The 14,921-nt window shown below is 42.5% G+C and overlaps 1 protein-coding gene across 6 annotated transcripts in view; it reads right to left on the reverse strand.

Moving 5' to 3' along the window:
* CHD7 (chromodomain helicase DNA binding protein 7) overlaps positions 1–14,921 on the reverse strand; it is a 128,821-nt gene that overhangs the window by 84,710 nt on the left and 29,190 nt on the right. For all 6 annotated transcript variants that reach the window (XM_042808975.1, XM_042808974.1, XM_042808976.1 and 3 more), the window contains exon 2: positions 2,249–4,103. In XM_042808975.1, the coding sequence (XP_042664909.1) occupies positions 2,249–3,928 (1,680 nt within the window). In that variant the 5' untranslated portion in view covers positions 3,929–4,103. The remainder of the gene's footprint in view (positions 1–2,248; positions 4,104–14,921) is intronic.

A 14,921-nucleotide genomic window follows, 5' to 3' on the forward strand; every position in this document is an offset into this window, starting at 1 on the left:
GGAAATGCCTGCCTGTCAAGTATTTCATTACTACAGTCAGATCTCAAACTAATTACTTAATGGGAAGGTATGTTAACAATAACTTCTACTAAATGAAAACTTAACAGAAGTAGGCTAACAGAGAAGTTACTTGGCTAGCTACAACTGCTTGAATTACAGATTTTAATCAAATAACTTGAGTTATAGTGTGGTTTTCCTCTAATTATTTAGTTTCAGCACTTACCTTCAAGTTATTCATCTGCAGTTCAAAACTCTTTGCTCAAAAACTATGAGCAATAGTTTGCACAGCTCATTTAAGAGTTGAGCTGTCTGTATTCTACCTCTCCAGTTAAAAGGAAACGAATGCCCCAAGAACATTTAAAACGCGTTCCCATTCCACAAGCAGACGTTCCCCTCCCAAACCATCTGCTGCTGCTAAAAAGAAGTTTACTGGATGATCAGATGAAATCACAGAATTAACTCCACTGCTGAAGACTGCAGCTTTAGAGCACAGCCCTTATTACAGTCATCTTAAGTCTTTCCACATCTCCACCATTGCTAGCTGTGAAAGATATCAGTAATGCTGGGTTTTGTCTCTTTAGTTTTATAAGTCTCATTTTACCATTTCCACAATTTTCTTTCAAGTCTTTGTTTTTTTTCTGCTGGATACGTCAGTTCTCTTCAGGGTAAAAAAACCCAAGCATCTAACCTTGTACTCCTTTTCCTGAACCCTAAGCCTTTCTCTTTTGCTCACATTTCTCCATGTCCTCACGCATCCTTTTCAAAATTTCTACTAGTTGTCTTGGATTTTTCAATGCAGTCTTGAGCACTTACAGGCTGCTTAGCCACGAAGACAATAACACAAGAGGCACCATTAAGAACTAACCAGCCAGGAACACAACACCCTATGGCCATGCAAGAAGGGTTATTTACACTCTCCAAAGTGTGCACATGGAGGCGGGGGAGGGGCAGGAGGGAAAGAGGAAAGGCCACCATATGTACAACATTTCACACCTATTTTACGGGAGGCAGGGGAGAGAAAGACAGCCATGAAGCTACCGTGTCCCCTTTCAAGGGCAGAGCTTCCTCTTCCTTTCAGTGAAGTCTCTGTCCTTTCCCTCACCCCGAGGCAGCACGGATCTCCCTCCCAGGACTCCAGCATGCCCTGTGCTACCCCCTTGGAGAATGTGGAAGCCTCTCCCAGCTGCTGAGCTGCTCCATCCACCACTCCTCGTCAGCTGCCTCTCCACAGCACATACATCTGATTCCCAGACCCACCTCATGCTGTGTGGAGCAGCGAACAGAAGCAGCCGGCAGGCAGCAGAGGAGGAGACTGCTGAGCAGCTGCCTTCCTCGCAGTCCTGGGACACTGGCTAGGACAGCTGTTTTTATGATTTATTATATATTATTTATGGCTGATTGTAACATCGTATCATTATGACTGCATTCCAACAATTGTCTCCAAATATTTACGGGCAGAGCTACTTGCCATTAATTACTGAGTGGCTTTAAAAATAATTAAACCTCTGATATCTTGGCCACCTATTCATGCAGTACCAAAACCCCTAGAATGGTCCATTGATAGAGCCAGAGGCAAGCCATGGCAAATCCAAGGATCCCAAAAGGCACTTTTGCAGCTCAGTATACTAACATGCAGTCAAACGTGCTAAGCTACAGAGGGATCAAGATGTTTAAATGTTTCTAGCTTTTAACTGAAAAATAACGTGGAAGCAATATATTTTTCACTAAAACTCGGCAGATCAAAGCCTCAGTAAAATAGAACTTTTGTCTTACTTGAGATTTTATGTAAGCCTCAGAAAATTTGGTTTTAGACTATGATTCACATCTGCTGAATTCTATCGCACAAACTGCTGTCCCTTCACAAATTCCTTAAAATATACACTCCTTTTAGCAAGTTGCAAATATGGAAGATATAAGCTTAAATTAGAATTCCCACACGTGCTTTCCATTTCCCTCTCAAAAGAACCAACAAGAAATTAAAAAAGCAGTACTCAGTTTGTCCTGTTGCTATAATCATATTTCAGTCTATCCATAAAGCCATCCTGTAATAATTACTGTAAAAACATCAGCAAGCTACGTGAACCTTATTTTACCTTTAGCTTCTGTGTACCAAGAAAGTCACATAATGAGCAAAAGAACAGTGTAGTCAAGCAAGAACAACTGCTTTGAAGCCAGAGATCTCGTGCATACACAAATGCGTTTACAATCATGCAAAACATTTTTTTTTTATTCATCAGAAGCAGCTTACCTGAAGGACAGGCACTTTTTGTGGTGTGTTTTGTGGTGACTGGTGAAGCTGTGCCCAAGGCTGATGATGAGGATGTGGCGGTGGTGAAGACTGATGATGTATCCCTGGATGAGGCTGCATGGGAGGACAGGTTGGCATTTGCTGTTGAAAAGACTGCTGTTGACTAGGAAGCTGCTGGCCAGATATTAGTCGTTCTTGTATTGCTTGTGGATCCGCAAGGCCAACGCCTGGACAACCATTTGGTCTCATGTGCCCACCCATCTCCCGTGGTGTTGAAGACATACCCATAAAAGGACGATTCTGTTGCATGTTTCTGGGGCCCATATTCCTTTGTCCAATTCCCATGGCACCAGGGGGCTGGTGTGATGGCTGAGGATGGGGTATATTTGGATAACTGCCAACTTCCATTGGTATTCCAGCACTACCGGGCCTAACCTGTGGAGGAGGCGTACCTGCTGGATTACTCATTGCTTTCATAGGTGACATGGGAGGTGGAGAGGCATAAGTTCCCTGAGGCTGTGAAGGGTGCATAGTTTGCGTGTTCATTTGGTTAAGTGAGCCACTAGGGTGGATGGGTTGCTGGTGCATTAGTCCTTGACCACTGTTTGATGGAAATCCTACAGCATTTGGGTATCTTGGTACAGACTGATTCATTGGAGTGTTATTTGTAAGGCCTAAATTCTGATTCATCCCTGTATTATTAACTAATCCCTGATTAAGGTTACTGTAAGGATATCGAGAATACTGCCCTGAGTTGTTTATAGTAGGTGAGGGTACCGTCTGGCTCCGAGAACTAAAATTAAGTGTTTGCGGCCTAACAGCACCCTGCTGGGGAGGATTAGGGGAGAATCTAGGGCTGTGGGCTACTGATTCTCCATGGAGAGCAGTGGGGGGATGGTGGTGAAATTGCTGGACTGAATGTCGCAAAGAAGGTGCCATACTGGGATTCTGCTGGGGCACATGAGACAAGTGGCCAGGTCCTGAGGTGGCAATGAAAGGGTTTCCCTGATTGAGGCCTTCCTGGCCTTGAGAAAACTGGTTCATCCTCTGCTGTTGCGGCTGACCGTGCTGTTGCATTGAAAAATCACCACGAGCCATGTAGTTTCCCATCTGCTGCATGTGCTGAGGATGGCCCTGCCCGGGGGGTCCGGAGGGTGCTTGTGGCGGCTGTGTCGGTTGCGGCTGTTGCTGCTGCTGCTGGTATGGTGCTCTTATCTGGTCTGGCACTTGAACTGCCCGCGGCCCCCACATCGAGCCACTGTCTACGAAGGGTTGCCCGTGTCTTTCGTTCTGCATGCTGGGATAGACTCCCATCTGACCACTGGCACCGCTGCCATGAGGAACCTGAGGAACGGGAGGGTTGTGATACTGTGAATGAGGAGACGCTATACCATTCCCAGGGGCATTGCTTATCATTCTGTTCGGCTGATCCATCAGGTGCATTTTCTGCTGTTCGTATTGATTATAGTGATCAAAATGGGTCAACTTTGCTTGATTTTGATTTGCAGGAGGATGATGAAGAGATGACTGTAAAGAGGGAAATCCTTGATCCATGGGCATTTGCTGCCCCATGGGATTTACTGTGTTTTCAGGATATCCACATTCTCCGAGACCTTCCAGCCCTTCACTGAAAATATTCCCATCTTCTCCAAACAGACTCATCATTCCTGGATCTGCCATCTTTTTGCAGCACACAGCTCCTTGGAGCTACAACTAGAACGCTAGTCTGTGCTTCACCTCGGTGAGGTGTTTTGTCCTCAAAGCCTTTAATCCTCAACTAATCTCCTTCATGTCATTCCATATTTCCTTAATTCTTTTGGACCACGCAGTGTCAGGCAAAGTCTGGTTACTGCTCCTAGAAGCGGGGGAAGGGAGAGAAAGAAAGGAAAATATTGAAATAAGGAACATCGGGCAACGTAAAGAAAACACAGTTGACTGTTTTCTGTACAATGACAGCTAGTTTCAGCCCCTGAAACACATCTTAAAAATCTATTTCACTTTAAGAAGCTTGCATCGTCTTTATCAGAAGCTTTATTATGATAGGGAGCTCGGAAGCAAGCAAAACACTACCCTTAACCTTAAATTAATCCACTCACTACACATCCTAGCGTTCCTTTCTTGGGTGGAATAGAACAAAAGAACACAACATGCAGCAGCAGCAGCTGCCACAGCAGGTAGGCAGATGCATGAATATAGCCAAGCAGCCCATCTGCCGAACTAAAGCCCTGAAAACGCTCTAGTTACCAACAGCATGTCCTTAACCTTATTCCCTTGAGCTGCGTAATCAGATGAGCAAGCAGAAGCACCGAGTCCTGCGACAGACTAAAGTTAGTCATACGGAGAACAGATTTCTCAAACACACAGAGGTGACCCTTGAAAATATACAAAACTCCAAGACCCAACTTAATGCTTAGGAGAAAAATACATATGTTTAGCTGTTTTTTGTTTTGTTTTGTTTCTTTAATATATCATTTATCTTAATTTAACAAAATTACAAACTGAAAGATAACTTGACGTGTCCACCCATTTCAGCGGAACTATTAGATTCTTCATTTTATGACACTGAACCCATGCCATAATTTCCTTAACACCATCACCACCCTTCATTAGGCATCTTCAAGTAATCATGAGACTAACAGCAACCATGGCAATACAGAAGACCACACTAAAGTTTTGTTCTGCCCATATTTACTACCTGTATAACTCGTGAAGGAGAATTAGCTACGGCAAGAGAAGTTAAATAGTAAAACGGTTTGCACTTGGACTTGGGGGGGGAGGGGGCGGGAAATGCTCTAACGCATTTTAACAGAACAGCTTCAGAGAATTTCCAGGTTAGTTTTTTCACAGGAAGCCTGGCGTGTGCTGAAATGCCTCCTTTTCCCCACAGCTATTCTGTTTGAGCCATAAAAAGCAAACTCAGACTAGTCAGTCTAACACTATCCTTCCTTTCTAGAACAAGAATTTTAAATGCTATGGCTATAGAAATAAACTTGAAGCTGGTAGACAACAAAGCCCAACCACACAGCAAATAAAAATGAAAAAACTACTGCTGCTGTTGTCTTTATTTAGTAGAAACAGTACTTGCAGACATTGACTTGCCCTTAATAATCAGCAACCACACAAAACCAGGTTTACCTACATGTACATTCACATCTCACATTTTGTTGCAGAAAAGCGATGCTTTCTGCCACTTTGGATGCAAAGTGCCAAGCTGGACTATTTCAACTGCAGGCAATTTGTCCCAAACAAGTTTTAGGGAGAAAATATCAGCACACTCATTACACTTCTTGCAATCATTGTCAAGAGGAGCTTCTACAGCATGAAGCAGAGGGCACAAGGAAAAGCACAAGCATTTATCACTCCTCTTAAAATAGCATTTGAATGTCACCTTTAAAACTACACTCTTAAATCTCTTTAGTGCTCAGCTGGGATATTAACACTTATATTTCTAAATCACTTGAGGGTAAATTCCTATGAGCCACCTTCATGTCTCTTAATAACTATTTCTTTTGATTTCATTTCCTTTATTAAGCAAAAGCCATCTGTAGCATTTCTCACCTCAATCAGTTCATTAAAATATAGCATAAGAAAGCTCCAACAAAGCAAGAAAGAGCTTCCTTCACCGAAGCGAGCTTCACGTGTTAGAGTACTCCAGAGCAAGGCATTCGGTCATGAAAATCCCTGCAGCGATTCAGGATCGCCCAAAGACTTGTGACACTGCATGCTGCAGTCAGGAGCATTCACATTCACAGAATTCTACATTCACAGAATTCTGGATAGGTAAGAATGTGCGCCGATTTTTTTAGGTAAGGTACTCAAATGACCACTCAAAGGTAGACATGCTGTACCCTCCTGAAAGTCTAATGAAGTTTTGCAAAACAACCAAATTCCACAAGAATTCTCACTTTGCTATTTGTCACAGATAAGCTAACAGCATCTCCAGAAACACAATTACACAAATAAGACACACATTTGAATTTGCTTTGCTTACTGTTTGTCAGTTGACAGGCTTCCAATAAAACTCAGGCTCTAGTCAGCCACCAACAGTCAACATCAGCAAACAGTAGTTAGGGCCAGCTACTATACCCACAAAACCAACTCAAAGTAGGGTAAGGGTTGTGTTTAAACAAACACACCTCAACTCTGCCCAGCTGACTCCAACACAGCTTGCAGATCTGCACTAAAACCTGTATGGAAGGAGATGTGTTCTAGGTTCCACAGCACGCCTGCTTTCCTCAACACAGGGTCTTTAAAAAGAAAAGCAACTTCTTATGGTGCATTGTGTATGCAAACAAATCCATCATCTAAATTAAGAGTGAAAACACTGTTTGCCACTATTTATGATTTCAGCTCGGCATTTTTATCTGAAGTGTGAATTGGTTTCATGCTTGTGCTGTTAATGCTAAAGCTATTAGGTTTAGAACACAGCATGAGAATGCTCGCACGAGAAGTTGTCTCCAAGCCATAGCAGTATTTCTTCATTTAAGTTTGGCTTTAGATTTATGGCTGCAGTCCTTTACAGTCAGCTGTGCTCTCACCAAACCTTGTTCTACTTCTCCAAATAAAAAAGTCACCCCTCTGATGTGATATACGACTAACAGCGCGTGTTTAAGAATGAACAACAGTAGCAGCTACTTTCTGATCAAAACAAGTTAACCTCCTTTTGATAAGAAAACAGTCAATGCTAGAATTTCCTAGTAAGCTCTCAACCTTTTATGTTAACAGGATAGATGCCTTCTAGATAGTTAAGCAAGTCACAAGAGTCACAGCCTTATCATAAGTTACGATCATTTCTTCTCTTTTTCCACTGTAAGCAATGTTATTTTCCAGTTTAAATCCTCCCGGCTCAAAAATAAAAAAGCAACCACACTACAGATGTACACAAAGGTAAGTCCTTTACCAAGGTGTAATTCTAGCTAACATAAGTCCCTAGAAAAATCTTTGGGAGGAAGTTTATCATTCAGAGGGTGGTGACGCACTGGAACAGGTTGCCCAAGGAGGCTGTGGATGCCCCATCCCTGGAGGCATTCAAGTCCAGGCTGGATGTGGCTCTGGGCAGCCTGGTCTGGTGGTCAGTGATCTTGCACATGGCAGGGGGTGAAACTCGATGATCTTTGAGGTCTTTTTCAACCCAGGCCATTCTACGATTCTAAACAGTACAGTTCATTTTCCCATGAAAGTAAGCATACTAACATCAAGACTGGATCGAGACTGACTACCACATAAGCTGGTGGGATGGCATAGGATTTTTTGTTTGTTTGGTGGGTTTTGTTGTTGTTAATTACACAGTTTAAAAATATAGATTCATGCATTATCTTCTCAACTATCCTGTAAGTTAAAATCAACAGAAATTCACAAAGCAACGTTCGCTTTCTGGGTGTGAAGGAAAGACCATCTGAATCAGGTATACTGGTGAATATGAATGCATAACACGATAGCTAAAAAGAAAATCTTGACCAAACTCACAGATTTTGCTATGAAATTCTATAGCTTTTCTGTTCCTGAATATGAGAGTTTGCATCAACCCAACTGAACTCAGAGAATATATTTCCTTAATGCTGCCCAGACAACCTACTTCTATTCAAAGTGATTGTATGATCCCAATCACCAGGACACAGCCGATTGCTTAACAACCCTGTTGTCTCAGCAGACAAAGCTTACATTTACTCTAGTCCACAGCATTCCAAGTCCTAAACACCCAGACTTCACATTTAAGTCACAGTTAACCATAGCTTGACTTTGTATTTCAGAGCCCTGCAGCCTTAGGCAGCTTCCCACTTTTACGAGTGGAACAAAACTGGCTGCTGCATAATCATAACCTGATCGAGTGCTGAGGACACTAAAACCTGAATTTCATTAGCCTTGTTCCCAAGGCAGAAAGCAGCAGGTCCCAGCTCTCAAGAACAGGAAGCGACAAGGGCAGCATACAGACACGCCTGCCTTCCACAACGCCATCTGCACATTCTGTTCAGGCTATTTGCAAACGGGAAGGTCCCTCTATATCCTTCTATACAAGAGATTTAACACCATTTCTGGATAGTCAAAAAGCAAGTAATCAGGATAAACAGAATGCGTAAAGGCAGCTAATACTGGCTGCTCAGAGTTCTTCCAAGTGAGGCACGTCATTCACCGCTAATACATTTACAGCTATCAGTGGTATCTCAGACAGAACTCCTAAGTGCTTGACAGACACAGGATTTTTTTTATACAGTGCAAGTACGTATCCATAACACAAGATAATAAACGCTGAAAACAACATGCTGTTTTGAAGAATTAGGCCAAAAAGACCTCTTATGCTAAACACCAAAGCCATGCCAAAGGTCATTTTGAGACTGGAGCCTCAAAATGTAGGATTAAACATTAGGCTACTAAATCTGCATTTAAATATTTCATATTTAAACTGCTTTTCAAAACCACTAAGCTCCCACTGGCTGTTAGGGGTAGTAATTTAAGTATTTGTTGCACAGGAGTAGGTGGCAGAAATAACAGTAACCAAAGAGATCACCTTATGTTTGGAGGAAAGCATTCACCTAAAACTTCATGAATATGTAAAACATCCTGATAACTCCGTAAAAATTATGCTGAAAAATGACAGTTGTGGAAGACAGCTGATGAGACTTCTACCTTTCAGCTCATCTACCTATGGAGCGAGCGGCACTTCTGCCTGGACAGTTATGCAAGTGGTGAAATACGCACATGGGAAACACACCTGGTCTCCTGCTTGCTTAATGTTTAGTTCTCACTCTATCACAGACAGCTCTCCACGCATGGTACATTCCTCTGGCATATAGATAAGACAAAAAAAAAAAAAAAAAAAGCAGATCTGTAAACTGATTACAATGATTTTTGACTGTAACTTCCAAAGAAACTGTTCTGACTGCCTAAAAGACTTCTTTTATTCTTCATATAGTAAACATTTCAGAGAGTACAGCTGTGTTAAAAATCAAGTCCATATAGTTTGTATCAGATCAAAGGATGCTAGGAATCTCGCTCCTCCCCTGCCCCAGGAAAGAGAGAACGGACTCACAAGGATGAAAAGAATGAACTCAGGCGACTCAGAAACATTCTGCCTTCAGTGGGAAGAGCCAGCAAATACAGCAAAAGCATTTCTGAGGAGTTTAATTTCACATCTCTCTTAGTAAAACCCAGTTAATTAGGTCTTCACAGAAAACGCATCCACAGTGCCAAGTTTAAGGCAGTCACTATCTCCTGTTAACGTAGCAATGGAGGGCAGGGAAGGCGGAATGAAAACTTCATGTGCCTTCCCTCATAATCAGCTTTTGCATACACGGAGCCACCTAAATAACATGAATATTGCTCAGTAACATTTGGGGGGGCAAGAAATCCATTAAGTTCCCCATAATAGCATTTAAGTAGAAACCAGACTGCATTTTATTTCCTTAACACACTACGTACTTTGGCAAAGAACAGACTTTTACAGAGGCAACTGAGGGCACAACAGCCTTGGAATATTTGGCAGCTTGCTGCTGTCAAGCAGCTGATGCAGGAATGACCAGCTAGAGTTCAGCCTGTGCCACACATTTGGAAACAATATCCTACGTCATTCAAGTTCACAGCAGCTTTGATACAAGAACCACAACAGCATCATCGAGGAAGAAAATGATGCAAACCCACCCGGCCTGGTGTTACAACACACACTGGCGGCGAGTTCTGCATTGCAACGCCAGTAGGGCTGCAAATGCTAATCCCAACATGGGGCACTGCTAATTTTAAATCAGCACCCACAGCATGAAGCAAGCAGCCACCAGCACACGCTTCTTTCCAGTCTGGACAAGCAGAAAAAGGGAAATGCGTTAAATACTTTTATTTCAAGTGTGCATCTGGGGATTTTTAATGAGGCAACAAGGGCAGGGGAAGAAATTGTTTTTACATTTAAGTACGCAACAAACACGAGGTGTGTGTGTGTGTGCACTGAGGGGGAGGGTGGAATAAATGAAGCCAGAAACACTTCAGTTTTAGCATTATGTGGGTTGGCACTTTAAAAGGATTTCTTTGGTCATCCGACCACCAACACAAGGCTGGAACGAATACAGATGGGAGAAGGGAGAGGTTTATCTAAAAATAAGTCTCAGATAAACAAAAGAAACAACTGCAGCCCCACAACTGATTCGGGAATACTTTCATAAGCACTCGGCAGCCGCCTTATCTCCCGCATAAGGCCGTAGGAGGAGCAGCGTCACCTTAACGCACGGTTTTCGATGTGAACAACTGCAGCGAGAAGCGCTGCAACCGCGGTGGACAGCGAACAAAAAGCCCGAGCGGGACCCGGGGGGAAGCCTGATATTGCTGCCATCAGTCACCAGAAATCTCCCAGCAATTACGTCCCCTTATAAAGCCGACACTAACCCAGCCGAGGATCCAAGGGGTGGGGCCAGCGGCGACCCGCTGAGGCGCTGAAAAAACACCCGGCGCAACGGATGCCTCTTGTTAAGGGCCGCGCTTTTTGTGCGCCCGCTGCAGTTGTCACTGATTAACCAACTGATCGGGCAATTTCCTACATTCTTTTGCATTTAAAAAGGATCAGAGGGGCTGCGAGCCGTCCCCTTTCATATTCCAGGAGGAGCTGGAGACGGCAGCGGGCCGGCCAGGGCGCGGGGCAGCTCCGGCCGCCCTCCTCCCCCCCGCCGGGGCCCGCAGCTGAAAATAATTTATCTGCCGGCTCGGCCGGAGCCCGGCATCTGCGATTGGGAGGGAAACGTATCCATCACGAGTAAACTCGAGCACAAAGGCAGGCGGGGTGTCACAGGATACCGAGGGGCAAAGGTCACCGCGGCGAGCGGGAGGCTTAGCGCGGGCGGGCAGGCCGCAGGCACGGCTGGCCGGTGTTCCCGGCCTGCGGAGCGAGCCTGGGAGCGCTGCTGCCGGCATCCCGCGCTCAGCAAAGCGGCCCGCACCGCCGAGCAGCCAAAGAAGCGGGCAGCCGGCGAGGCGGAGAGCGGGGCTCAGCGCCCTGCCCGTCGGCTGAGCGCCTGGAATTGCCTCATACAATGGCCTGGGTTGAAAAGGACCTCAAAGATCATCGAGTTTCAACCCCCCTGCCATGTGCAGGGTCACCAACCACCAGACCAGGCTGCCCAGAGCCACATCCAGCCTGGCCTTGAATGCCTCCAGGGATGGGGCATCCACAACCTCCTTGGGCAACCTGTTCCAGTGTGTCACCACCCTCTGTGAAAGCCTCACCCTGTTCGGAAAGCTGGGCGCCGTAAAAATTCATGAGCTGGATACTTGAATGTTTCCCAGGGTTTCCGAACACGTGACTTTCACCAAAATGTATTTCTTTTTTTTTCCTTTTTTTTTTTTTTTCTTCTTTTTTAAAATCACAGGCAGGTTTTAAGACTTCATCATTATCCCAAAAGGCTATTTCCAGCCAGAGAATTTTGAGCACTTTAAAGTAGCCAGATCCTGTATTTTACCTGTTCCAAGGCCAATACAATCATGTTTCATTCATAGTTTATGAAGTCTGAAAAACCACTTGATGAAATTACAGTCTACCCGTACCACACATGGTATATTTGTCCACGTATATTCTATAATCATTTCAATTTATGACTTGTACTTAAGAGTCATTTTCCTGTACATGTGTTCTTCATAAATACTGGGAGATCACAGCATGCATTTGTACAGGAACCACATATCCACACTCATTTCTGTGAAGATAAATACACCTTATATATCCAAAGTGAAAAGCCAGAGTTTTCACAGAACTAAAGGGAACATATTTCAGCATCACGGAACAAAACTGTAGTTCCCCTTTATGCTCTTTACATGTAGCAAGATGAATCATCCTACATCTGAACTTAAGCCCTCATTCAGCTTCTAGCCCTGATGGTAATTTTTGCCCAATACATTCAGCATACTGCCTTTGAACCTTTCAGCAAATAGGAAAAATACATATTACATTGGTTAAGGATTACAAAATATCAAATTTTTTGCCATAAATAATATCAATATTTTATAAACTAAATACTTAAAGTGAAATCACATATGCTCTATTGGATTGTACAAATCTCCCTTTAAGATATTACAGATCTCTTTTCTAACAAACATACTAATACAGGATTATTCTTTGTTTTATATGCATTAGACTATTTAAAGGTATTGCTACATTATTTCACTAACTTTAAGTCAACCATAAAGAAAAAGAATTTGGAGGTGAGGGGAGAAGCAGGATGGGACACCGAAGGAATGACAGTAGATGGAGTGAAGAGATTTCAGGAACCTTCATTTACAGCCTGGACTGCTAAGTAGGTCCTTGGATTTCCCACAGAATATGGCAGCTGACATACAGAACAAATACTGAAACACTTCCCGTAACTTCTATTTATTGGACTACCAGAGTTGTTTTAATAGAATCATTTGAGTTGGAAGGGAACTTAACTTCATCCGGTCCAACTCCCCTGTAATGAACAGGGACATCTATGCATCTAGAACACCCTACTCCTTTCTCAAAAAAAAAAAAAAAGAAAGATATGCCAAAAAGGTATTCCAGGCTTGTGCATCAGGAACAAGCTCTTATATGTTTAAAGTTGTTTCTTTGTTCGTTCTTTTAAAACACATCACCTGCCTCAGTGATGATCAGCAGTTATTAAGACCACATCATAAAGTGGCTACACTAAGCTATTCTCTGCAAAGGAGAATGACAAAAAGAGCTTGAAGCTCTCCACAGCCCTCTCCACAGACTAAGATACTGAAGAACAAAGGAACTGCTACCTTCAGAGTTCACTTACTTCCTACATTCCCTTGCCTTGGTCCAAATTTAAGCACAGGACAGTTCACAGAGTGCATACACGCATGGAAAAAGGTGCCTATACAGCATAGGCAATCCTGGCAAAAGTTACTCATTTGGAATGGAGACTGCTAGATCATCAGGTCTTGTATCCACTGTAGCTTTTCTTTCTGCGCAGGACTGAACTAGATTGCTTTTCTTAGATATAATCAGAGGAGATTCCAAATGAAGAGAACCAAATCATCTTGTGCAGATCTTTAACAGGTCTCCAGTTTCTTCCTTGTAAAGAACTGAGGTGCTTTCATGTGCATTGTTTAACTGATATACACTTCTAAAATAGCTCCAATGTATTTCTACTTTAAAAAGTCTTTCAGGGAAAAAATTGCCTTCTGCATTTTTAGAACTATGCTATCTCACTCTCATTTTCACCAAGATTTTAAAGAACTTGGAAATAGTTTGCAAATCAAAGATAATTACTGACCCACTCTGCAGAGCCACCGTCATTCAAGCTATTGCAAGCTGTAGAAGCAGCTGACATTTATCTGCTACAACCCCCAACAGGAACGTCTTGAGCTACCTCCAAGTTCTCCACAAGGTTGTCACAGACTGATGACAGTACCTCAGGAGTGCAACTAATCATGAATAAGATGTGAAAGGAAATTTTTACTCATCTGAAAACAAACTTGGAGGAATCTACCAGGAAGTAGAACCAGTTGCCATCTTCTCTCAAAAAGCTGGGCTAAAGTCAGTTTTAAAAGAAAACACATCACCTTCACTGTTCCTAATAATTTCACTTAAATTAACCTTCCAAATATATCAATCTTGCTGCATCATTTCAAGATTATACGCTCACAAAACCTCTTAAAAATAAACCCGTTCCCACAGTGCTCTCCCTTCAGCATGAACAAATCTTTTTCTACTCACTGAAAAACTTCTGAGAGATTAAAATTTAGTGTTGAGGGATTCTTTTTTGTTTCTTTGGTTTTTTTTGTTGTTGTTGTTTGTTTGTTTCCTTGTTTTGCTATTTTAAAGTAGGAAAAGCAAGCAAATTAAAGGAATATCCTAATTTTTTTGTCAAACTATTCTACAAACATCAGAAATAAGAAAGCTTATTTTGATAGCTGTGGAAGAGGTTTGGGGATCCACTTTGCTGGACCAGCAATTTCTTCAGTGAAGAAGTCTGATTCATAAAACAGCCTCAGTAAAGAAAAACAAGAGGCAAAACAGCAGCAAAGATCCTAAAGCAAAAGAATTCAGGATTCAGATTCAAATATCTAAATACGTATTCCTTTCCTCACAAGCTATTAAACAAAAATTACAATTTCATTTTCTTTGTACAAAAAAAAAAAAAAAAAAAAAAAAAAAAAAAAAAAAAAAAAAACAACCAACCAAAAAACCTCATTCAAAATTCAACAGCCCAAAACTATGAACCCTTACACTATGTTTTCCTAAGAAGCAAACAGTAAATGGCATTCTCATAGCATCCTTAGCACATCAGGAAGTGGCCTCTCTCTCTCTCAGCATGCAAAGACTTACATCACCTTGAACCCAATATACACTGCACAGCTGAGGAAATAGAATGGATGAGGCTCTGCTAGAGATCAATTGATTTAGGAATCACAGGCACTGGTGTCAGACAGAATGCTTATGCTTCTATAAGCTGATGCTGTTTGGATCTACAGCTGAGATTCAGATAACTGTTTCATTAATGATGTTTACAGAACAAAATGTAGCTCCTTGTCCTCCCCATTATACATCCTACATAAAACTGGTCACGAGATGTAAGTATTCAGAAGTAACTTGAAAGAAACAATAAACTGCCTGATGCCAATAATAAAACCTCCACAATGAGCTTTCCTGACCAACTTTTTACACTACTTTTTAATTATTATTGCATCTAATCACAGAGTATTATCCAGAAACCTA

The sequence above is a fragment of the Centrocercus urophasianus genome, unplaced genomic scaffold (assembly GCF_019232065.1).
Source record: "Centrocercus urophasianus isolate 14NV4802_14NV808 unplaced genomic scaffold, USGS_Curo_1.0 seq_11, whole genome shotgun sequence".
NCBI lineage: Eukaryota > Metazoa > Chordata > Aves > Galliformes > Phasianidae > Centrocercus > Centrocercus urophasianus.